At 38.4% G+C, this 25,863-nt stretch overlaps 1 protein-coding gene, 1 long non-coding RNA gene and 1 other non-coding gene across 3 annotated transcripts; 2 read left to right on the top strand and 1 right to left on the bottom strand.

Annotated features, from left to right (window-relative positions):
* Positions 1-591: 591 nt before the first annotated feature.
* On the bottom strand, positions 592-11,166 carry LOC103509271. The gene is made up of 6 exons (XM_026823653.1): positions 11,130-11,166; positions 10,259-10,469; positions 2,772-3,309; positions 1,767-1,994; positions 1,408-1,563; positions 592-770 (listed from the first exon to the last, which is right to left on the bottom strand). The coding sequence occupies exons 2-6, from the start codon at positions 10,379-10,381 to the stop codon at positions 592-594; spliced, it is 1,224 nt and encodes a 407-aa protein (XP_026679454.1). The 5' UTR covers positions 10,382-10,469; positions 11,130-11,166.
* Positions 11,167-19,573: 8,407 nt separating this feature from the next.
* Positions 19,574-21,145, top strand: LOC113467465. Its single transcript, XR_003391535.1, has 2 exons — positions 19,574-20,486; positions 21,109-21,145. It is a non-coding gene; the product is annotated as an uncharacterized LOC113467465 (long non-coding RNA).
* An 84-nt stretch (positions 21,146-21,229) lies between these two features.
* Positions 21,230-23,431, top strand: LOC103509269. The gene is made up of 2 exons (XR_003391534.1): positions 21,230-21,282; positions 22,533-23,431. It is a non-coding gene; the product is annotated as an uncharacterized LOC103509269 (transcript).
* Positions 23,432-25,863: the final 2,432 nt, after the last annotated feature.

The raw sequence follows: 25,863 nt of genomic DNA, 5'->3' as shown, positions 1-25,863 counted from the left end.
TGAGAAAGAGATATTTTTATTGCTATTATTGTTTTTACACAAATAAATTCACGATTTTTTTTTTAGTTTCTTTTATTAGTTATTTATTTGTGCAAACAATGTTCAGGAGTGTTTAGCGCAAGTCAAAACCTAAAACTTGACTACCACAACACCACCGAGTTTTTATTTATTTTTTGATAGAGGGAACTGTTACCGCTAAGGTCTTATCGTTCTGCAAGCGAAAAGATAAGAAAGACAGGATAGAAAAAAGCCAGGCATTCCGAGAACGAACCTTTATTGTATACTTATTCCCACTGTTACTAAAAAATAAAAGAATCAACACTGTGTAGTTCTGTAGGTATACCAATACCAATCTGTTGAGGATAAAATCCGACCCGGGCGGAGCTCAAACCCGCGACATTACCTTCGTTTCTCTTGTTCTGCGTTAGTTTCTTGCTCTAGGGTTTTACACCGGGTTTTACACTTGGCCATATCTCACCTTCGTTTCTCCCTCGTGTTACCCCAGCACCTAAATGGGAAGTATGGTGTCTCTTCTCGCCCATCTGATGAGGGGCATACTACAGGGGGATGGGCATGCTACGTATGTTCGACTTACTTGTGGTACGTCAGTATTTCCCACGTCATAGCTTGGATCAGTTTGTAGTAGATTATAGTATTACTTACTTGTGGTACGTCAGTATTTCCCACGTCATAGCTTGGATCCGCTTGTAGTAGATTATAGTACTGGTTCATGAAAGGTTCTAGTCTGCGGTTCAAATCATTAAGCTGAGCTATAATAGCGGCCATACATTATATTGGAACATTAGCTTGTATAGTTCCTCACATTTCTCTATTGCTATGATTGTAAACAGTCAGTGATTGCACAATCTATCATAATTGATCAAATGATCGCCTACACATGTATAAGTTATTAATATCACCATTCAGTAAGTACATGAGTAACCCGAGATACCCTCTGTACTTACCGATACTCCAGTCCAACAATATTTCCTGTGTGTCTGTCCCCAAAGTCCCCATAGAAGGATCTCAAGGACTTATCCAAACCCGGTTGACCTATATATCAAATTAAAGCTCTTTTTAAAGCTCTCTCCACTATCCTCTGTTCACTGCTTCCTCTCTTCTCCATCCTTTCTCTCTCAAATCATTTTGCAGCTTATCTTTCTTCCCTCATTCAGTCTCTCCACACTCTTACCAATATGACTCTCATCTCATAAATGCAAGGTTAAACTTACCTCGTGCATCCTCAGTGGTGCAGTGGTTAATGTATTGGACTTTGGATCTGGAGGTTGGTGGTTCGAGTTCAAGTCAAGTCATAAAATTTATCTAGGTGTAATAATTGGGGAACGATATTTGTGACAAACATTTCAGTATGCTTTACACAATTAAAAAATCCTTTTTTTATCTTACCTCGTGCATCCATCAGATCCGCAGGAAATGCCATGGCACCCAAATACATGGTATTATCCGAACCTCTCACTCGTCTTCCTCTAGCGCCTCCTCCGGCTACAAACCTCTTTCCTCCCACATCCAGTCTCTCCACACTCTTACCAATATGACTCTCATCTCATAAATGTAAGGTTAAACTTACCTCGTGCATCCTCGGTGGTGCAGTGGTAATGTATTGGAGTTTGGATCTGGAGGTTGGTGGTTCGAGTTCAAGTCAAGTCATAAAATTTATCTAGGTGTAATAATATTGGGGAACGATATTTGTGACAAACATTTCAGTATGCTTTACACAATTAAAAAATCCTTTTTTTTTATCTTACCTCGTGCATCCATCAGATCCGCAGGAAATGCCATGGCACCCAAATACATGGTATTGTCCGAACCTCTCACTCGTCTTCCTCTAGTGCCTCCTCCGGCTACAAACCGCCACACACCGCCCTCTCCCATACCCATGTGATCCACGGATGTGGTACCTCCATCGGGATCTCCTCGGGAACTAGACGAAGGGGGTGCTCGCTCCACCAGGTGAATCACTTTGCCGTGTACATCTGAATTAGAAACAAAATTATCATTAGTCTCCTGCGTCCTTTAGTTGAGTATACTCAATTCAAACTCAAGGGATTTTTCAACATGCTAGGTATATTTTTTACCTCCTAGTGTCGAGCATACTATACACAGCTTCTCAAAATGTAACCTCCTTGGAGTTAACACTACCTTGTTGAGTATACTCAACACTTGGGATTTAAGCATTATCAAGATTGAAAAGATCCTTTAGTTGAGTATACTCAACTCAAACTCAAAGGATTTTTCAACATGCTAGGTATATTTTTTACCTCCTAGTGTCGAGTATATGTATACTATACACAACTTCTCAAAATGTAACCTCCTTGGAGTTAACACTACCTTGTTGAGTATACTCAACACTTGGGATTTAAGCATTATCAAGATTGAAAAGAAAGTAAAAACTCCGAAAAAGTGTCTAAAGAAAAGGTCGATTCCTACGTAAACATAAGTGAAAATCCAAATCTAAACTCAAAACTCCGAAAAAGTGTCTTAAGAAAAGTTTGATTCCTTTTAAAGTCAAAACTCCGATAGAGCAATCAGTGTGTGACTGAGTGAATGAATCTCCCTTAAAGAGGTTGGATAGAGGGAACTGTAACTGCCAAGGTCTTATCGTCCCGAAATCGAAGAGAGAAGACAGGATAGGAGAAAGCCAGTCGTTCCGAGAACGAACCCCGGGCGGAAATTGAACCAGTGACCTAGTGCTTACAAGACAGACGCGCTACCCTCCAAGCTAACTAGACTGTAGGTGAGTGACTGGATACTAACCTCTACAATAACAGGCACGGGAGCATGGAGCACAGCCGAGTGTTGTATAAGCACAGGCCGACAGCGCAATACTCGGCCCGCCCCTGGTTGTCTCGAGAATGAGCACACTATGTCACTCAGTGCATGGTAGGAGTGCGCCAGGGAGTGCATGATCTCCGATATAGACCGGAACAGCACATCCGCTTCAGCCGCGGTGCGAGGATAATCATCCGCGGGCAGCGATGCTGGGGTGCTACCCGGGACAGAGTTACTGACTGGCGGGACACAGGAGCTCGCATCGGGCGTTGTAGAACCCGTACTAGCAGGGACAGTATTACTGGCGGGAGGGACACCACTTGCCGCGCCAGCGGGAGGAACTGAAGCGGTGTTACTGACTGGCGGGACACAGGAGTTCACACCGGGCGTTGTAGTGCCCGTACTAGCCAGGACACTTGCACTGGCGGGAGGGACACCACTAGCGGGTTGTGTTGGGGTAGGTGTAGTGGTGTTGGAGGGTGGGACTCCCGTACTTGCTGGGGTGCCTTCTGTTGTTGTCTGAGAATCAGATAAAAGAAAAAAAAATTACACAGGATTCGAGCAGGATAATATACCTATACGTTCTATTCTGTTTAGTGATGGGTAAATACCCGGGTACTTATTTTTGGGGTAAATACCCTGGGTATTTACCCAGGTAAATACCCAATTTTTATAAATACCTTATATAAATATAGAGTAATATAGAATTGCCAAATGACCTAGCATAAAATTTGTCTTTTGACATTATATCTATCTTGTTCATCCTGCTCTAAAAAAAATCTTTTACCTACATTTAGAGCTCCCATGGCGTAGTGGTCACTGTGCTCACCTTGCACGCGGGAGACCCGGTTTTGATTCCCGGCGGGTTCAAGAAATTTGCATCATGTAAATGATTGATTCCGTGACTGGCTGTTGTGGGGCCCACTCAGCCTTGTGAGGAAAATGAGTAGCTATGACATATTAATGCACATAGCAACCGGTGCCAGCATGGTAGGTAAACCTTGGATTTTAGGATTGTTGAGATATTGGGAAAAATCCTACAATGCTGCAGTGACCACCAAAGTTGTGACATAATAACACAAAGAAACTGCATTTACCTACATTTAGAACAGTCCTAAGCAAATATCTTCTCTTGTATCCTAGAAATATTTTTTTCAAGTTTCAGTGAATAAAGGAAACTGGAACAAAGAGAAAAAATGTTGGTATTTGACCAAAGCAAATATCTTCTCTTGTATCCTAGAAATATTTTTTTCGAGTTTCAGTGGATAAAGGAAACTGGAACAAAGAGAAAAAATTTTGGTATTTGACCAATCTTATGAAAGTTAACTCTAATACTTACTGTATTGAGTAAGTTTGTTCTCATCAACCAAGACTCGTCCACAATAGATCAAACGTTGAACATCAGGGGCAATGTTCACTGACTCGGCAATGTGTTCTTTCAGCTGCCTGACAGTGTACTGAAAAAATAATGAAAAAGCAAAGGAATTTAAGTACATGGTCCATATTTTCTCTCTTCATTTTACACTTCAAACAACTCGTGAAAAGTTATGTATACGTAGGTACCTTCCTTATTTAATCTCATAGATATAATACCAGGTTTCACCAGTGTGCACTGCTCTGTGTTAATTTTATGTAGGGTTTTTTGAAACAAGTTTCACAAAACATGTTGCATGAAATGTGTTTCACTAGTGTGCATATCACCTAATGTAAGGGGACTAATGGCCGATGTTGGGTTCTAAACTTGCTTGTGGGAACGAAAAATCCTACAATGCTGCAGTGAGCACCATAGTTGTGATATAATAACACAAAGAAACTGCATTTACCTATATTTAGAACAGTCCTAAGCAAATATCTTCTCTTGTATCCTAGAAATATTTTTTTCAAGATTCAGTGAATAAGGGAAACTGGAACAAAGAGAAAAAATGTTGGTATTTGACCAATCTTATGAAAGTTAACTCTAATACTTACTGTATTGAGTAAGTTTGTTCTCATCAACCAAGACTCGTCCACAATAGATCAAACGTTGAACATCAGGGGCAATGTTGACTGACTCGGCAATGTGTTCTTTCAGCTGCCTGACAGTGTACTGAAAAAATAATAAAAAAGCAAAGGAATTTAAGTACTTGGTCCATATTTACTTTCTTCATTTTACACTTTAAACAACTTGTTGAAAAGTTATGTACATATAGATACCTTCCTTATTTAATCTCATAGATATAATACCAGGTTTCACCAGTGTGCACTGCTCTGTGTTAATTTTATGTAGGGTTTCTTGAAACAAGTTTCACAAAACATCTTGCATGAAATGTGTTTCACTAGTGTGCATATCACCTAATGTAAGGGGACTAATGGCCGATGTTGGGTTCTAAACTTGCTTGTGGGAAGTTGCATGAAATGTGTTTCACTAGTGTACAATATTGTACATATCACCTAATGTAAGGGGACTAATGGCCGATGTTGGGTTCTAAACTTGCTTGTGGGAAATAAACTTATTGGAAAGGAAAATTTGTTGGAATTGTACTTGTTGGAAGGAAAAAAGGAAATTTATTTGAAGGAAAATTGGGATGTACAGGATTTGGACATTTGTCTTGAAAACTTAATTTTTATGTTGTTTTGGGAAACAGTAAACAACTTGGTTGCCTAGCAACATGATGTAAACATCAGGCAATCCGTTGATTGGAACCAATTAGGCAGGAGGTGCGGTACTTGTGCAGAAGTCACGTCCGTGGAATATTGCTACCAAAGGAACTGGCATAAACAAGCAGTGACCAGTGTTATTATAGGGTTAGGTTAAATGCAAGAAGGAGTTTTCACAATTAGACGTTGAAAAGTTATGTATACGTAGGTACCTTCCTTATTTAATCTCATAGATATAATACCAGGTTTCACCAGTGTGCACTGCTCTGTGTTAATGTTGAAAAGTTATGTACATAGTCCTGCCATAAGTTCTGTTACAAATTGTTCACTTTATATTTTCCGTTAGCCTCAATGGAAATACTTGCAACCAAATTTAATGTGAACAGTGAATACTAAGCTTCGTTATGTGGCTCGGTTTGTGTTTGGACATTTGTCTTGAAAACTTAATTTTTGTGTTGTTTTGGGAAACACTAAACAACTTGGTTGCCTAGCAACATGATGTAAACATCAGGAAATCCATTGATTGGAACCAAAAATTAGGCAGGAGGTTCGGTACTTGTGCAGAAGTCTCGTCCGTGGAATATTGTCCAGTTTTATTATAGGGTTAGGTTAAATGCAAGAAGGAGTTTTCACAATTAGAGTAGTGATTAGTGTTATTATAGGGTTAAGTGATTAGTGTTATTATAGGGTTAAATACAAAAAGGAGCTTTTCTTTTCCATGGACATGACTTCTGCATAGTTACCGGAGGTTCAACAGTAGGTTCCGAATAGCTAATGTCAATGAATTTAAATGCTTTGTCAAACTTACATCCTCAGGCACTGTGAAATCCCGGTTCTGGGAGTCAAGAGTTTTGATGTTATATTCATTATTCTGTAGATGCAAACAGGATTTCATAAAGAATGGAATTGGTTGGACTTTATTATCTTATAGAAGAGACACGAATGGAGGTCAAAGACCCTGTGGTCTGTGAAGACTGTGGAGTAAGTTACCTAAGGTGTGAGGAGCTGATAAGATTACTTATTAATGTTCAATTCCTCTCTCATCCTCTTCATCGTGATCACATTTGTAGAAAAAAAAAGAACCCGCGATCTTGTAATACAAGCGCGCTACCTAGGTTAGCTTAAGAGAAAAGACTTACTGGCTAGCTGGTGCAGCAGCAGGAGCAGGTGTGGTCTCAGCAGGGGGAGAGGGGGAGGGGACTGGTTCTGTTTCCATGGTGACAGGACTGGCTGTGTCAGGTCTGGGCTCGTCAGGGCCGGACGGTGAAAGCACAATGGGACTGATAGGGGACTCTGCATCCTCCATCATATCCTCGTTGTCTGCCCCGCTTGTGTTCCGAATCTGATTGAAGTATGCATCTGCCTTGTAAGTGCTACAGGTTCACTTCCCACGTGAGGTGGATTTTATCCTAAATAGATAAAGACCATTCTTGGAAAGGCAGAACGGTCCTTCAGTCTGTCTGATAGTTTCACTCTAGCTCTTCAGACCATTCTCATAAAATCAAGTTTGTAGCTTGGTAAAGTGAGTTTCACTCCCTTATTATAGGATTTTTTAAGTTAGAGAATTTAAGTGATATTAGAACATTAGCTTGTAGTTCCTCACATTTCTCGATTGCTATGATTGTAAACAGTCAGTGATTGCCAGTTTGAGAAATGATTATTTATCAATGGGAACAGTTTGAGAAATGATTATCCATGGAAACCAAAAATGCTTGGAAAGTTGGAGAACATCATCTATTTGAAGATTAAATACATAGCTCGAATGGGGCGAGAAGAAATTACCATAAGAAAGAAGATCTATGAGAGAATGAATTAGCCTAGACCTGAGCTGTTTCCTCCCCGGCCGACACAAACTTTAACTATTTTGCTAAAGTTAGACGAGGAGGATTCAGCTAAAAGTCTATTGAGCTCGAGATGGAATTCTGTGATATCCACAAAAATTGCGAATAAGTTTCTTCTTTTTCTTGTACTTACTTACTTTCCTTGTCCAATGTCAATGTCAAATATTGTGCCACTGTGTTGCATTCTTCATTGCGGTTGACAGTTTGAGAAATGATTATTTATCAATAGGAACAGTTTGAGAAATGATTGTCCATGGAAACCAAAAATGCTTGGAAAGTTGGAGAACATCATCTATTTGAAGATTAAATAGCTCGAATGGGGCGAGAAGAAATTACCATAAGAAAGAAGATCTAAGAGAGAATGAATTACCCTAGACCTGAGCTGTTTCCTCCCCGGCCGACAGAAACTTTAACTATTTTGCTAAAGTTAGACGAGGAGGATTCAGCTAAAAGTCTATTGAGCTCGAGATGGAATTCTGTGATATCCACAAAAATTGCGAATAAGTTTCTTCTTTTTCTTGTACTAGCTTACTTTCCGTGTTCGGATAAACCAATGTCATTTGTCATATGTCAATGCCAAATATTGTGCCACTGTGTTGCATTCTTGATTGCGGTTTCATTGGCTGCTTGTTGTGTACAGGACAGACCAGTAAGTGGACCATATCCTGTAAATCCCCGCATGTGCATATTGTGCATGTGTTGACCGAACGATAGAGAGGTCTACATTTTAAACTGGACAGTTTTCCTTACCTTCAATAGTAATATCAATAGTTTCCTCGGCTTGTGGTTCACTGCTTGTATTATCTCCCATGGCTGCTCATTGCGGTTTCATTGGCTGCTTGTTGTGTACAGGACAGACCGGCCAGTAAGTTGACCATATCCTGTAAAGCCTCGCATGTGCATGTGTTGACGAACGATAGAGAGGTCTACATTTTAACCGGACAGTTTTCCTTACCTTCAATAGTAATATCAATGGTTTCCTCGGCTTGTGGTTCACTGCTTGTATTATCTCCCATGGCTGCTGAGACAGCTGATACTAGAGCTGCTGCTGTAGCTGCTCGTGTCGCCAATTCTAGATTACTCTCATCATTATCCTCACTCTGTGTGTCACTGGAACAATCAGAACGCCAGCCTAGTTATTTCATTTGATCCTACCACGTTTCATTTGAATTGGACAAACCATTTGGTGCCTAGTTATTGTACAGACAAGTCAAATGCATCATCGAGTTGAGAATAATTTACTTCTTAAATTGATCCTACCACATTTCCTTTGAATTGGACAAACCATTTCCATTTGGTGCCTAGTTATTGTGTAACAAAAACACAGACAAGTCAAATGTATCATCGAGTTGAGAATAATTTACTTCTTACATTGCTCTTTATCCAATAATCGTTAGGACAACACTCTTTTTATATCTAAAGTCAATGTCAAGTCACCTAAGTTTACCGATTTATCAAAGACACACTCTTCTCATTATTAAAAAAAAGACATTTAAAATCTGTTTTTTAGTTTTTCAGTAGAATTACTTACGAAGTACTATCCCGTCTGGAAACGCCAGGAGTCGGAGTGGGTGATTGAATCCTACCACATTTCCTTTGAATTGGACAAACCATTTGGTGCCTAGTTATTGTACAGACAAGTCAAATGCATCATCGAGTTGAGAATAATTTACTTCTTAAATTGCTCTTTATCCAATAATCGTTAGGACAACACTCTTTTTATATCTAGAGTCAATGTCAAGTCACCTCAGTTTACCGATTTATCAAAGACACACTCTTCTCATTGTTAAAAAAAGACATTTAAAATCTGTTTTTTTAGTTTTTCAGTAGAATTACTTACGAAGTACTATCCCGTCTGGAAACGCCAGGAGTCGGAGTGGGTGATTGAGATGATGCAGGTTCCGCAGTTGTAGTGGCCGCCTCTGAACCCGAAGACCGCGGGTTCTCCAGACGTGCCAGGTTGCGTGACACTTGATTGAGCATGCTGCGAGCTACCAGGAGCCGACTACGAGTCAGACATGGTCGCGCCTGTGGCAAGCTCATACCTGCAGCGAGAGGGATATTACAGGACATTGGTGTAGTGGGCAACACACTCGCCTGATAAACAGGAGGACATGGGTTCAATCCCAGCAAAAAGCATGGGATTTTATCTTTTTAGTCCGTCCTTCCTTTAATAAAAGGTATAGGGACGGACTATTGTAGTCGCTTCGGTATCCGTCTGTCTGTGTGTCTGTCCTATATATCAAATTGAAGCTCTTTTTAAAGGCCAGAAAGCCAATAAACCAAAAAAATGTTTTTTGGGGGATTTTTTTCACATTTTCTCACACAAATGAGCTCTGATCATGAAATTTGTTGCGACGACCTATGAACTCAAAGTGAGAAAGTTTTAGATAACACTTCAGTCGATAATTTAAGATCGGTTTTAGCGTCACCTATGTTAAGCTACGCCGAGCAAGGCCAATAAAAGTGTAGTGGCCAACACACTCGCCTGATAAACAGGAGGACATGGGTTCAATCCCAGCAAAAAGCATGGGATTTTATCTATTTAGTCCGTCCTTCCTTTAATAAAAGGTATAGGGACGGACTATTGCAGTCGCTTCGGTATCCGTCTGTCTGTCTCTGTGTCTGTCCCCATAGAAGGACTTATCCAAACCTGGTTGACCTATATATGAAATTAAAGCTCTTTTTAAAGGCCAGAAAGCCAATAAACCAAAAAAATGTTTTTTGGGGGATGTTTTTCACATTTTCTCACACAAATGAGCTCTGATCTTGAAATTTGTTGCGACGACCTATGAACTCAAAGCGAGAAAGTTTTAGATAACTACCGTCATTGACAAACAAAAGAAAAAAAAATGCACTCATATTTATTTCTTTAAATTTCTGATGTCCTCGTGTTGACCCAGCACCTAAGTGGGAAGTATTGTGTCTCTTATCGCCCATCTCATGAAGGGCATACTACGGAATGGGCATGCTACGTATGTTCGACTTACTTGTGGTACGTCAGTATTTCCCACGTCATAGCTTGGATCAGCTTGTAGTAGATTATAGTACTGGTTCATGAAAGGTTCTAGTCTGCGGTTCAAATCATTAAGCTGAGCTATAATAGCGGCCATACATTGGGGTCGGGCGGGCTGACCTCTCTGTTGTTGGGATGATGGAGCCGGGGGGGCCGTGTCAGTGTTTGGTGTCTCTACCGTAGGTCTGAAATAAATATAGTTACTTTATGATGGGGCCGTGTCAGTGTTTAGTGTCTCTACCGTAGGTCTGGAATAAATATAGTTACTTTATGATGGGGCCGTGTCAGTGTTTGGTGTCTCTACCATAGGTCTGGAATAAATATAGTTACTTTATGATGGGGCCGTGTCAGTGTTTGGTGTCTCTACCGTAGGTCTGGAATAAATATAGTTACTTTATGATGGGGCCGTGTCAGTGTTTGGTGTCTCTACCGTAGGTCTGGAATAAATATAGGTACTTTATGATGGGGCCGTGTCAGTGTTTGGTGTCTCTACCGTAGGTCTGAAATAGTTCATGTATATTCATTATTCTGTAGATGCAAACAGGATTTCATAAAGAATGGAATTGGTTCGACTTTATTCTTATAGAATAGACACGAATGGAGGTCAAAGACCCTGAGGTCTGTGAAGACTGTGGAGTAAGTTACCTAAGATGTGAGGAGCTGATAAGATTACTTATTAATGTTCAATTCCTCTCTCATCCTCTTCATTGTGATCACATTTGTAGAAGTAAGATTGTTATCGAAAAAACAATGGGGATGTAAAAAAGAAAAGAAAAATAGAACCCGCGACCTAGAGCTTGTAATACAAGCGCGCTACCTAGGTTAGCTTAAGAGAAAAGACTTACTGGCTAGCTGGTGCAGCAGCAGGAGCAGGTGTGGTCTCATAATATTTCCAACAGTTACTGAGTAAACATGAAGAGATCACTACACCAAATGAGGTGAAAACATTCCAATCAACTGGTTTAAAGTTCTAGCACTATTTCTGAACGGATTTCTTATCACTTTTTAACACTTTTTACACACAAATATTTGAGTGAAATTGTCTGATGAAAAGTGGGGGTAAAGTTGACCAACTTGTGTGTCAAGAGTGAATGGGGTAGGTACACAGAATTTTGATAGCTCAACTGTAATTTCTGGTGTTTAAGTAGAAAGTAATGGATTAGCTATTCAATAAAATGTAGAGTGTGGGAAAATCGAAACTATCGGAAAAGTCAAAGATTCAGGAAAAAAGATGAATTTTCTTTTTTTTTTCAAAAATAAAAAAAAATGTCTGAAATTACATGAGAGAAGCGAGCAACGAATAAGAAAATTGAGCAGCAACTTTTTGCACCGAAAAAAGTTGTTGTACGCAGGGGTTCCCAAACAAGGAGGCTAGAAGGCTGTGGAGTGGACGCATTCGTTCGTTTAAAAATACAAAAATAAAAAAAATGTCTGAAATTACATGAGAGAAGCGAGCAACGTATAAGAAAATTGAGCAGCAACTTTTTGCAATGTGCACCGAAAAAAGTTGTTGTACGCAGGGGTTCCCAAACAAGGAGGCTAGAAGGCTGTGGAGTGGACGCATTCGTTCGTTTAAAAATAGTGAAGCCGTTTTTGAGGGGCCTGTTCCCATTATTTGTCGTTCGGAAAAAAATCACTCATTTAAATTACATTGCCTACAGGAACAGGATATTCATTTTTTTCCCCCCCATAACTGGCCACCCGCCTCACCTGTTCCACAAAGAACTTCTTCGCCCGGAAAGGCTGTAATAAATATCCCCTTAAACATTTTGAGTGTAAAACCAGTGTAATAGAGCAGCAATTTGAGAAAAACACCGCGGGATAACGATTAGATAACCTCCTTAAACACTTATAAAACACCGGTTGTAGACGGGCTATGTCCGCCCCGAACACCCATTTTTATCCCCGTATACGTGTTTTATACCCAAGTGGAAAAGCAGTGTAAAATGAGGGTACAACTAGTGTTTTACCATCGAGTGTACTGGCGGTTGAAAACACTGCCTTTACACTATCTCAAGCCAATAAATTATACCAGTATTACCAGTTTATTTTAACGGTTTTACTGACGTATTACACCAATTTTCCCAGCTCCCAGGGGGGGGGGGGACATATGTACAATAATTATGCTCTTGCACAATCTCTCCTACAATATTGTATTGCATCATGGGGTGGTGCATACCAAAACACAATAAACAGACTTAAACGGACGCAAAACATTTTACTTAGGATTATACTGAAGAAACCTCGACTATTTCACACTGACGACCTATACCAAATACTAGATGTACCTAACTTACAGGACCTTTATATTTACAAAATAACCATTTACTCATGCAAGTACTTTACTGACTGGACACTTACTCAGACAACTACACGACAGACAAGACACACAGGACTTATTAGGACTGAGAAGGTAAATAAGTCTTTATACAAGAGGCATTTCTGTTTTCTCGGTAAAAAGCTATGCAATATTCTGACGAATGAAATACTAAATGAAAATAACATTGTAAGACTCAAACGTTTGATTAAAATCTGGATGAGGGATAAACATCATACACAATTTATAAACGAAAATTTGTAAATAATAATAAAAAGGGAACAAGTAGGTACGATACCTAAATAAGAATAAATAAATTAATATAAACTCAAACAATATAGACTGTAAATAGATAAATACGGGGAAATAATAAGGATTATTAATACAAAATTAAATACTGCAGAAAACTGCAAAAAATATATATTTTTACAACATTTAACTGAGATATAACACATCCCCAATAAGGGGAAACAATATCTCAGTATAACTCAGTTTATAATTTTTTTACATAGGTAACTAAACATCTTTTATGTATATTTTGTTCTCTATGTATATGTCTCTATGTATAAACATTGTTATCTATGTATATGTATAAATTGTATATGTACCATAAATAAAGAGTAATATGTTGAAAAAAAAAAAAAAAAAATTGCCTAATAGTGCTTGTTTATACTGCTCGCATAGGACTGGAAAGTCCCTTTACTCCAGCAGTAGAGGCTACTACTATTACTGTGGTCAAATTCTCAAATTCTCAAATACTCAAATTATATTGAGGATAAAATTCCATACCTCATCTGGGATTGAACCCACGTCCTCCTGTTTACCAGGCGAGCGCCTTGACCACTACACCACCGAGGCAGGTGCTGTAGTGGGAATACCTTCTGTACAATATAATTCCAACTTAAGTTTGCTTGGAGGGGCGCGTCAGACTTGTAAGCGCTAGATCGGGGGTTTGATTCTCGCCCAGGGCGAACTTTATTCTAATTTTCAATTTCGCGTTTACAAGAGCTCCGTTGTTGCAGTAGGTACCCTCACCATCGTAGAAGCCTCCATGTACCCTCTACGATTACCTAGGAAGGTAGTGCTGTAGATCGCGGGTTCGATTCCCGCCCAGGGTGAACTTTATTCTAAACAGATAAGCTAGTTAAGTTAAAGACAAAAAGTCCACTTTTATACACCCTTACTTACAGTTGAAGAGCAGTCTAATCACCTATATTGTTTGAACTTTGAACTACTATATCTTATTCCAAAAAGACAGTACCTAGTGTTAGTGTGTCATTCAATAAGTAGTTAAAGACAAAAAGTCCACTTTTATACACCCTTACTTACAGTTGAAGAACAGTCTAATCACCTATATTGTTTGAACTTTGAACTACTATATCTTATTCCAAAAAGACAGTACCTAGTGTTAGTGTGTCATTCAATAAGGTGTAGAACTTGCTTGTATGAATCTCTTCTTGAACTTATTTCCTACACTTGTAACCAAGAATACTTTGGTACATTTGTACTTATTTCAGGTAGCTTGCTTGTGTAGGCAATTTTAAATATAGAAACACCTAGCTCTATAGGTATTCATGCAAGGTTTGGGAGAAACATCAAAACTTTTCCGAGGGGGCTTGATGGTCTCTAGCACTCTAGCCAAGATTACTTGCCCTGTCCTGAACTACAGTCAACCATCATGAGGTTCTGAGCTTTTCCTTTAAAGTATGATAATCCCTTTCAAGATTACTTGCCCTGTCCTGAACTACAGTCAACCATCATGAGGTTCTGAGCTTTTCCTTTAAAGTATGATAATCCCTTTTGAACCTCCAGCTAGCCTGGTGGTGTATTTGTGTAGCCAGGCCAGTGGTAATGTGTTCTTCATATCTTTATGGTTTCAGGTTCCCAAAAGATGAAAAGAGAAGAAAACAATGGGTGGTAGCTACTCGGAGGAAGGGGTTTGAACCCTCTAAATATTCTGTTCTATGCCAGAAACATTTCCTTCCTACTGATTTTCATCAAATACCAGGGGAGGGCTACAAACCTGCTTTAAAACCAGATGCAGTACCATCTGTATTCCCAGCATTTCCATCATATTATCAAATCCCCACTAAAAAGGATAGGCGAAGCTTGCCCAGGCACTCAAGACCTGAAGAACCAATGCCCTCAACATCAACTGACCCACTTCCATCTGCATTGGAAACTGGAAGAGACATGTTGGAAGATGTAAGTGATGTTGAGGATGTTGTAGTGGAAGAATTGGGCATTGAAAGTTTAACCACCAATGATCAAAATGTGCAAACTGATTTAACCATGAAAAACATAAGTGCCTTAAACAAGAAATGTGCCATTTTAAAGCGTAAACAATTATTTTATGCAAGAAAAATAAAAACATTGAAACAAAATGTAAAAAGAAAAACTAAAAAAATCAAAAATCTAAAGGAATTGACCAAATCATTGAAGAAAAAAGGCCTTGCTGGGGATGACCTAGAAAATTTAATTCTCAGTGAGTTTTCCGGGATTAGTAAGGAGATATTCTCCAATGTGCATCGGAATGCAAAAGTTGTGAGAGGAGGTCAAAGGTACTCACAGGAACTAAAGAAATTTGCCTTGACCCTCTACTACAATTCACCCCAAGCCTACAGGTTTTGCAGGTAAGATTTTTTTTTTTTTTTTAGAAAACTTTTAATTAGAAAGGAAGGTTGAATAAAAATAGGCTTGGGTTCGAATCCAGGTGGGGGCAATAATTTGTCACCCCAGTTTGGATGTGTTTGGACCCACTTGGTCTCATAAAGACATTCATTGTCATGTAAGATGAATGAGCTTGACAAGTAGTATATTGAGAGCATTTTAGGAAAAATGGATTAAGAAAAAGAATGCTGCTGTGCTAAGTTGTGACAAAATAACAAAAAAATAACATTTATTTATTTTATTTCCCTCATCAAAACTAATGAACAAAGTCCAAGTCTACTAAGTGTATGTCTTGTACTGTATTGCTTGTGTTGTTTTGGGAAACACTAAACAACTTGGTTGCCTAGGAACATGATGTAAATATCAGGCAATCCATTGATTGGAACCGAAAATTAGGCAGGAGGTTTGGTACTTGTGCAGAAGTCACGTCCGTGGAATATTGCTACCAAAGGAACTGGCACAAAAAAGCAGTGACCAGTGTTATTATAGGGTTAGGTTAAATGCAAGAAGGAGTTTTCACAATTAGAGCAGTGATTAGTGTTATTAAGTTATTATAGAGTAAAGTTAAATACAAAAAGGAGCTTTTCTTTTCCACGGACATGACTTCTGCATAGTTACCAGAGGTTCAACAGTAGGTTCCGAACAGCTAATGTCAATGAATTTAAATGCTTTGTCAAACTTACATCCTCAGGCACTGTGAAATCCCGGTACTGTATTGATAATTAATTTTGTATCGTGTGTTTTTCTTTGCAGACCTGTGCTAAAACTTCCGAGTCCGTCTGCAATCTCCAAATGGATATCCAATGTGGATGTGAAGCCAGGATTTCTTACAAATGTATTTGAAAGACTGAAACAACTGCCAGAGGAGTCCAAGGACTGCAACTTGGTGATTGATGGCATGTCCATCAGAAAACAGATCATCTGGAGCCAGAGTGACCAGAAGTTTTTGGGCTATTGTGATTTTGGGGATGCCCAAATTGAAGGCCATGATGTCCCAGCAACGGAGGCATTGGTCTTTATGTTGGTAGGATTGAAAGAAAAATGGAAGTGGCCAATAGCTTATTTTTTACAAAATAAAACCAGTGCACATGTACAGGCTAGTTTGATCAAACTTACAGTTCATTTGTCAAAGCAAGCTGGTTTGAAAGTCCATGGAGTCACATTTGATGGTACTTCAACCAACATTGCTACATTAAATTCTCTCGGATGCAACTTCTATGGCCAATTTGATGAGCTGAAGACTGAATTTACTTTTAGTGAACAAAAAATGTTTGCTATTCCAGACCCGTGTCATATGCTCAAATTGGCTAGGAATTGTTTGGCCACTCTGGGTAAGATCAAATCACCAACGGGTATAATTGATTGGTCATACATATTGAAGTTGCATGAGTTACAAACCTCAGTTGGTTTAAAGTTTGCCAACAAACTGTCACGAGCCCATGTTGAATGGAACATGAACAAGATGAAGGTAAAGTTGGCAGCTCAAACCCTCAGCAACTCTATTGCTACTGCATTAGAGTACTTAGATCAGGAAGCAATTGCTGGTTTTCAGGGTACAGAAGAGACTGTTAAATTCATTAAACAGGTAGATAAATTGTTTGATTTTTTGAACAGCAGGAACCCTTTTGTTAATGAGGAAAGACCTAAGGCAGCCATAACCTTGTCTAATTATGAAAAGGTGGGTGGAGAAATGATGGGTATTGTGAAGTATTTGTACAGTCTAACCACTATTGATAATACTCCTCTTTACGAATCAAACAGAAAAACATTTGTCATTGGATTTGGTGCTGCTGTAAAGTCCATCTTGGCTATCTCCAAATCCTTACTTGATGCTGGTCATTTTAAATACATACTAACATACAAGTTTTCCCAAGACCATATTGAAACTTTTTTTTCTAGAATAAGACAAAGACATGGTTTCAATAATAATCCTAATGTGCAGCAGTTCAGATGGGCTATCAGGCAGATTTTGTTGAAAAATGAAATTTCTGCTTCTGCATTAGGAAACAGTCTTTTCTCAGACAGTGACCCTGTTGGCAGTATTTTTGATATTAGGTGGAAGAAGCGAAATGAAAATTTGGATGATGTCGAGGAAGAGGAAGACGAAGAGCAGATAATGGACGAATATTATCAGTGTTTCTTCCATGAATACCAGTCAACAGAGGTTAATGTCTTATTAAAAGACAACATTCTGTATTACATTTGTGGTTTTGTAGTTCGCAAGATTATTAAAAATATTCATTGTCTGGATTGCAAGTCAAGTCTTATTCTTGAGAAGGAAAACAGGAGCTCTGAGGAACACACTCAGCTGGTCCATCTAAGAGATCTTGGAGGGCTGGTGCATGTGTCCAATGATGTTTTTAAAACAGTGCAAACTGCTGAACAAGTACTGTTTCAGGCTCTTCAAAGAGAAAAACTTGCCCATGTAGACTATTGTTTGCAGAGAAATAATCTTGCTCAAGTAGGTTTGATGAATAAATGTATTATAATTGTTAAAAATGAACTTTCCCTTGAAAATATTTTTGAAAAATGTAGTGATGTAAGTGATTTTAGATGTCATAAAATAGAGTTGATCAAATTAGTTTGTAAAATGTACTACAAAATTAGGTTTTATGCATTGGCCAAAAAGGAAACAGAAGCCATTAATATCACATCAAGGAGACATATGTATGGGAAGATGATTCTCTTCTTGAACCAGTGATATTAACCTCTTTGAAACTCTAAAATTTTCATTTTATGAATATAATTATTATGTATTTTATTTACTTATTTAATTTAATTTTTTGACCTATTTTAAACTACAGTTTTGGCAACTTAAATGAAATGGGAATGACTGTTTTATTGCCAGTGCTGTGAGGATAATGTGAACCTTTCGTGATAGCTTGGATTGCATAGAACTTTCCTATTAGACAGCACGGAATCATAACTTGGAAGATAGGGGGAGTTCCTGCTTACTCTTCTTCTTTACGTATTGGAAATCATAAAAGACACATCACACAACATACTAGGCTGCTAACTTTTCTAAAAATGAAAGAAAAGAAAAATCGATACCTATTACCTACATATATGTATATTTCTAGATTTACAACAATAACAGATTGGAAACATAACAACCACATTCACATTCTAGTACTATTTTGACCGAACTTTTTTTTTTACAAACCAAAAGTCAAAACCCATGTCGACTGTTTTGTGGATAGTCAATCTTTTGATGTAATCTTTTGCAGAGATCGTCAAGCATACATTATGTACAATGTATGGCAACTTCTCAGTCACTGCCATGGTCCCAATTGACCTATTTTTCCCGTCTTCCCTTGATTTATAATTATTACTTTTTTCTTTCTTATCCCAACCTCTTTTTCTTCTGTTGTAAATGTTATGTAGGTAGGTATTATGTTAATCAACCTATAAAATATGTACATGAGACATTGTTTAGACTGCAGTTGATGTTGTTTAGGGACGTTTTGTTTAGGGACGTTTTAGTCTCATGCAAGCAGGATAAAGTAGGCATATTCTATTCTATTTCAAACTATAAACATTTTAAGCTTTGGCCTTTGGATTGTAAAAGATGTGAAAGTTAAATTTCTAGGTATGTCCTTCTGGTCCAAGAATCAGTATACTTTTTTATTTTTGTTTTAACCTAGCCACTTCCATGCTCTTATCTAGATGTAGGTAATAGGTACTTAGTAATGTTAATATAATGATCCTCATTACATAAGATTTAAATGTCAATTTTCAATCATTAAGATCCATGTTAATAATAAAATGTTAATATAATACAATACCTACATACATTTTTTTTTTTTTTTACTTTGATACTCTTTCTTTTCAGCTTAAAACAACTACGAGTAAGGTACCTACTACAGCAATTGAGCAATTTACCAAATTTTGATGTAGGATTATAAGATAGGTACCTACCAGGTGGTAAAAAGTGAGAAGGCATTATTACTATGTTAATAAGTAATAGTTGGTGAAAAAATAGGTTGAGAATGATGCATGGTCAAACAAAGTGGCTTAAGTGTCACAAGTACACACTATACTAGGTAAACAAGCAATATTTACTATTATTATGTTGGGGTTTGATCCCTAAAACAATTTTCTGCAATGATTTGACTTGGTCTTGCACTGTTGGTAGGTATCAGTAGGTATGTTGAATTGTTGAATGTAATCTCTTACCAATCTACCTCTATAAATTATGTAGGTAGTTCAAATAACTCCTCACTGACCCTAATAAGTGGCTTAAAAGTGTCACAAGTACACACTACTAGGTAAACAAGCAATATATTTACTAATATTATGTTGGGGTTTGATCCCTAAAACAATTTTCTGCAAGGATTTGACTTGGTCTTGCACTGTTGGTATGTTGAATTGTTGAATGTAATCTCTTACCAATCTACCTCTATAAATTATGTAGGTAGTTCAAATAACTCCTCACTGACCCTAATAAGTTCTATTGTCAGTAGGTAACTTGGGTTTTGGAGGTTATTTTATTAAGGATCTAATGGTATAAACCTCTGCCAGATCTCAAACTGCAATGCCTTGAGTACAATAAGTTAATACATATCAACCCTGACCAGTATTCAGTGACTTGTCTTGAGTTTTATCAGTCTTATCATTTATCACGTAATACAAATTTAAATTCTCGCGGTCAAAAACTAGCGAAAAGGTGTCTCCCAAATTTCATCATATCTCAGAAACGACTGATTTTATGAGGGAAAAAAACCCAAGGGTTTGTTCAGAAAGACCCACTGAATCGAATGGTTAATAGAAGTTCTCTTGAAAATCCCTCGTTTCTCCGAAATCAATGAAAGAAAAGTGAGAAAATTACATTGCGTCTTATGGGACTTTGGATTTCTTGCCACTCATGCGATCACGTGACCCACTCATGCGATCACGTGACTCATCAGGAGGTTGCCTCAGATATAAACAATGCAGGGCATGGGGAGTTGCGTATCTATTTGTTCTACATCTATGGGAGATGTTTACTTTCGTAAATTTCTACGTGCATTCATTCCGCTTTCTTGATATCCCATTGTAAAATATTTTCAATAAAGCGTATATTTTTCACTTGTTGTCCCTTCTAGTTTTCCAAGGAAAAATCGCCAACTACATCCTCAATACCAGGAGGTCTAATATCTACTCATGTGATAGACTCACATGCAGGTCTCCCTGTTAGTAATCTAGAAATCACGCTGTACAAGTTGGTGAATGGCAGGTAAGTTATAAAACAGGAGGGCGTGAGGCACTCGGTCTCATTGGTTGGTAGCGCACTAAAAAAAATCCTTTGTAGGTATTTGTTCCAATTGCGCTTTCGGTCTTACAGTCAAGGGTTTGATATGCCTTGAACGAGAGGAAGCAACGGTTGATTTTAATGCGCAAGGCGCCTTACATTATAAGTAGCAAAGCTTTAAACAAGCAAGGTGTGCAGATCTGATAAGGGAGTAAAGCTCCTTTGAATTAATCGTAGTGTGCGATCGGAACAATTCCTTTGTGTTTGAATTCTTTTTGTGGTAAAGCAGAGAGCTTCATCACAACTTTTAAGGGTATTCATGCCCATAGTACGCTTTTTACTCTAGTAATGCTGGTTGCTTCTCGATTAAAGTAGCTACTCCGTTGTCTCACGAGGCTGAGTTCACACCGAACTCCAAGCACAGAACCGACAAAAACTTCGACGCCGCCGGGAATCGAACCCGTTACCTTCGACATGCAAGCCTCGTGTGGTACCCACTCGGCCCTGGATGTTGTTTTCGATGAAAAAACAATACGTCAAGTTAAGTATAAGAATTTAGTGAGCTATTGTTTAGAACAGTGTGTATCTATATCTATGTTGTGTACAGATGGCGTTTCGTGAGTGAGACCATTACCAATGCCGGAGGTCGTGCCTTCAATTGCTTGGATATTTCGCGAATTCATTGGTTACTTGTCCAGTGCAACCAAATCACGACTGAGAAAAACAAATGTTCAATTATTATGAGATGAGGAAAGTCGCCACTGTTTTTCCCTATATTGAAGTAAGAAAAAAAAATGGGATAAACCCCTAAACAATTTGTTTTATTGTCCCTCGAAATTTTAATGATAATACTTCTTCTTCTTCTTCTTCTTCTTCTTCTTCCTCCTTCCTTTTTACCTTCTTCTTTTTCTTCTTCATCTTCAAGTGCATTCACCATCTGCAATACGTCAAGTTAAGTATAAGGATTTAGTGAGCTTTTGTTTAGAACAGTGTGTATCTATATCTATGTTGTGTACAGATGGCGTTTCGTGAGTGAGACCATTACCAATGCCGGAGGTCGTGCCTCGGACTTTGTCCCCGACATAGAGACGTTCCAGTGCGGAAGATACAAGCTGCATTATCATGTTTTCAATTATTATGAGATGAGGAAAGTCGCCACTGTTTTTCCCTATATTGAAGTAAGAAAAAAAATGGGATAAACACCTAAAGAATTTGTTTTATTGTCCCTCGAAATTTTAATGATAATACTTCTTCTTCTTCTTCTTCTTCTTTGGGATAAACACCTAAAGAATTTGTTTTATTGTCCCTCGAAATTTTAATGATAATACTTCTTCTTCTTCTTCTTCTTCTTCTTCTTCTTCTTCTTCTTCTTCCTCCTTCCTTTTTACCTTCTTCTTTTTCTTCTTCATCTTCAAGTGCATTCACCATCTCATTGAAGTAAGAAAAAAAATGGGATTTGTTTTATTGTCCCTCGAAATTTTAATGATAATACTTCTTCTTCTTCTTCTTCCTCCTCTTCCTCCTTCCTTTTTACCTTCTTCTTTTTCTTCTTCATCTTCAAGTGCATTCACCATCTCGGAGGTTGGCTATCATCATAGCAATTCTATCTTTATTCACACGATGAACAATTGAACCATCCGCAGACTGATAACACTGCACAAATATTGAAATTTCGGGAAACATTTAATAATATACATGACACGTGGTAAAACAACTACTTATCTGCTACACGTTCTTAATACTTCTCTTTGTTGGAACTTTGAATCCTCAAGTGTATAGTTAAATCTTCTTTTTCCCGTGTTCAGATGGGGTCGGCGTTTTTTTCGTCAGTCTCTCAATCAGCTCTAGAATGATTGCTTTGGGCTGACATTTGAGGGAAATTCAGGCTGGTATGCTCCCTGTTTAAGGTTCCCCAGCTAGACAGCTGGTCTACTGATTGATTGATTGATGATGAGGTCTACTCCCTGTTTAACGTGCCCCAGCTAGACATAAGTGTACAATTAAATAATTTTGATTTATTTTGTGTTTCAGGTAGCTTTTGACGTGCGTTCTTTATCAGATCACCTTCATTTTCCTCTGATTATAAGTGCCAACGGGTACAACGTGTATAAAGGATGTGCTCTCTAGTATTCAATTCTATTTAGCAACATTAAATCCCTATTCATTTACATACTACAGGGTTTATACGCGACCTGGAAAAACTGGAAAAGTCATGGAAAATCGTGAAAATTCAAAGAAAGCCTAGAAAAGTCATGGAATTTGCCATCCGGTCAAAAATTAAAAATGTTCAAATTAAATACCTATCAAGTTTTCCCGAAAACTCGTACTACTCGTAGAAGTATCTACTCTATCTGTATGAGGGTAGCTTCAGTAAGTACCGTCTTGATAACGAAGAGAAAAAAACAGGACACACAAAACCAACCGTTCCAAGAACGAATTTAAACTGTATAGGATCGAGTCGGGCGGGAATCGATCCCACGGCCTAGCGCTCACAAAGCAGGTAGGTTACCCTCCAAGCGAACGAGGCTTGTTGAACCCAATGAAAATATCGAAGAAGAAAATAAAGAACTATTTGTGTTGTTTGCATGATTACGCTATGTTTGTATCATAGGCTGTTAGTATTGTAATGTTCATTATATTATCTCAGTACAACTATTCTTGTTATCACTGGATAATTTGCCTAGGTTCCAGTTCTAGCTATTATTATTTTTGTCACTTGTAGAGTAGCATTAATATAACTTATTAAATATATGTAAAGACATAGAGCATTGAGAAGATCAGTGATATTGTGAAATGTGTTGTCCTAACACAGTGAATGAATCAGTTGTTCATGCTATAATACCAATACAATTATAATATAATACGCTTAGGTACAACGTACTGGGTTTTTCATAATCATGTCATGTGTTACATACATCTTTCATCTCCTCTTTTCTTGTTTTCACAGTGAATGAATCAGTTGTTGTTCATGCTATAATACCAATACAATTATCCTCCATCATTTGTGTATTACAATATAATACGCTTAGGTACAACGTACTGGGTTTTTCATAATCATGTCATGTGTTACATACATCTTTCATCTCCTCTTTTCTTGTTTTAAAACTTTACTTTCAGTGTTTTACATATTTATTTGTAACTACGGCATTTATTACACACACCCATCACACCACAATCACCCACCGTTCTTTATTCTGCTATCGCCATTCGGCGAAAGCTAAAGCCGCTACAACAACAACCGTGCTCGGCGTAGCTTAACAAAAACGAACCGGAAAATAGCCTATAACCTTCACGGGAGTGCAAGCAATAAGTTGACAAAGTTTCAGGGTACAACGTACTGGGTTTTTCATAATCATGTCATGTGTTACATACATCTTTCATCTCCTCTTTCCTTGTTTTAAAACTTTACTTTCAGTGTTTTACATATTTATTTGTAACTACGGCGAACCCGTCGCGTTGCTTCCCCCCACACACACACATCACACATCCATTACACACACCCATCACCACACACCACACATTCATCACACACACATCCATCACACCACACACACACGCACACACACATCACACCACACACCCATCACACCACACACACCCATCACACCACACACAATCACACACCACAGACCCAACACACACACCACACCCATCCCACACACCACACCCATCCCACACACACACACACCCATCCCACAAACACACACACCCATCCATCCCACACACACCCATCCATCCCACACACACCCATCATACACACACACAAAAATTTCATTAACATCTGTCAAGCCGTTTTCTTGTGAAAAGAGGACAAAAACAGGTCTACCGGAGCAATACGCTATTTCAGATTTGTTTTCAATGTTCCGCCATTTTGAATTGGTCGAATTTTCTGAAACCTGTCTTAAATTAAAGGCTGAAGTGTTATCTAAAACTTTCTCGCTTTGACTTCATAGGTCGTCGCGACAAATTTCAAGATCTGAGGTCATTTATGTCAAAAAACGTGAATTTTTTTATAAGAACTTGCCGCTTACCCACCGTGCTCGGCGTAGCTTAACAAAAACGAACCGAAAAATAGCCTATAACCTTCACGGGAGTGCAAGCAATAAGTTGACAAAGTTTCATAGTTCAAATTTCAAATCTCTAGCTCATACCGTTCCCTAGATATTGTTAAACTACAGCGAAAACCGCCAAAAAGCGGTAAAATGCCGCCAAGCGTTGCACCGGTCTTAACCAAATGTTTTCTGTCGCATCCTTGTCACATTTCACAGCTACATACCAAATTACAAGTCTCTAGCTCTTACCCTTCTCGAGATATTTTGTTTACAGACAGACAAACACACGGACCAATGGCTGAAACTTTGGATTTAGGCTCTAGAGACCTCAAAACGTGTTTTGGCACTAAAAACTGACCATCGAAAATTTCACATTCATTTTTATATATTAGATTGAGAGTCCATGGTTGGTACACTTGGTACAGTTTAGAAAATAGTATTTATAATAATGATTAATGATGTATTTTTTTGTAACAAATAAACTATGTATTTGTATTTTAAAGGTTCTATTTATATATAAAAAAAATGTGATATCTACCTTTATACTTGTATGTGTACTAGTCCAAACCTAGCTCGATTTATTATTTAGTTTGTGTGTAGTATGCATGTGTGTCTGGTTTTGTTTCTTGAAACTCTCAAACGGTTTGTTCAATACGTCAAAGAAGTTTTCTCATTTGATATGGGGGCCCTGAAGGTTCCCTTATAAGAAATTCTACACCTACCCTGTATGTTGTACCCTCAGACTTAGGTGTAGGAGCAAACGGGCCTAAAAGTTGGGTTAGGTTTATACGAATGAGTTACCTATAGTATAGTTCACGAATATGATCTTCTTCTTCGCCTCTTCCCGTGTACAGACGGGATCGGCGTTTATCGTCAGCCTCTTAATCAGCTCTAACTAGGGTGATAGCTTTGGGCTGACGCTGACATTTGGTTTTGGCTACAAATTTTACGAGTGGATGCCCTTTGCACTTTTAGCCAACACCTGGGAGCAGCTGTTGTGAGCGCGACAGTACTCCCCCCCAAGTGACAGCGTTAGTCACTAATTAAGCAGCGTGCAGCGAGGCAGGGCGGGAAGGGAGTGTTGTGTGGCGGGACTGAGCTGGTCTACTCCCTGTTTAAAGTCCCCCAGCCAGAGTACATAGTTCACGAATATTATAAGCGTGGGTAATTAGGTCTGTCAGTACATTGTAACAAGGTGTCGATGAACATTTAATATTAAATAGGGTACCGTGTCTTGATACATTTATACAGAGTGTCCCAGAATTCATGATTACCTCGTTTTTCTTGAAGCCTGTTTGAAATTTTGAAAA

The sequence above is a fragment of the Diaphorina citri genome, unplaced genomic scaffold, assembly GCF_000475195.1.
Source record: "Diaphorina citri unplaced genomic scaffold, Diaci psyllid genome assembly version 1.1 scaffold480, whole genome shotgun sequence".
Lineage (NCBI taxonomy): Eukaryota > Metazoa > Arthropoda > Insecta > Hemiptera > Psyllidae > Diaphorina > Diaphorina citri.
This window is presented reverse-complemented; position numbering and strand designations above follow the sequence as displayed.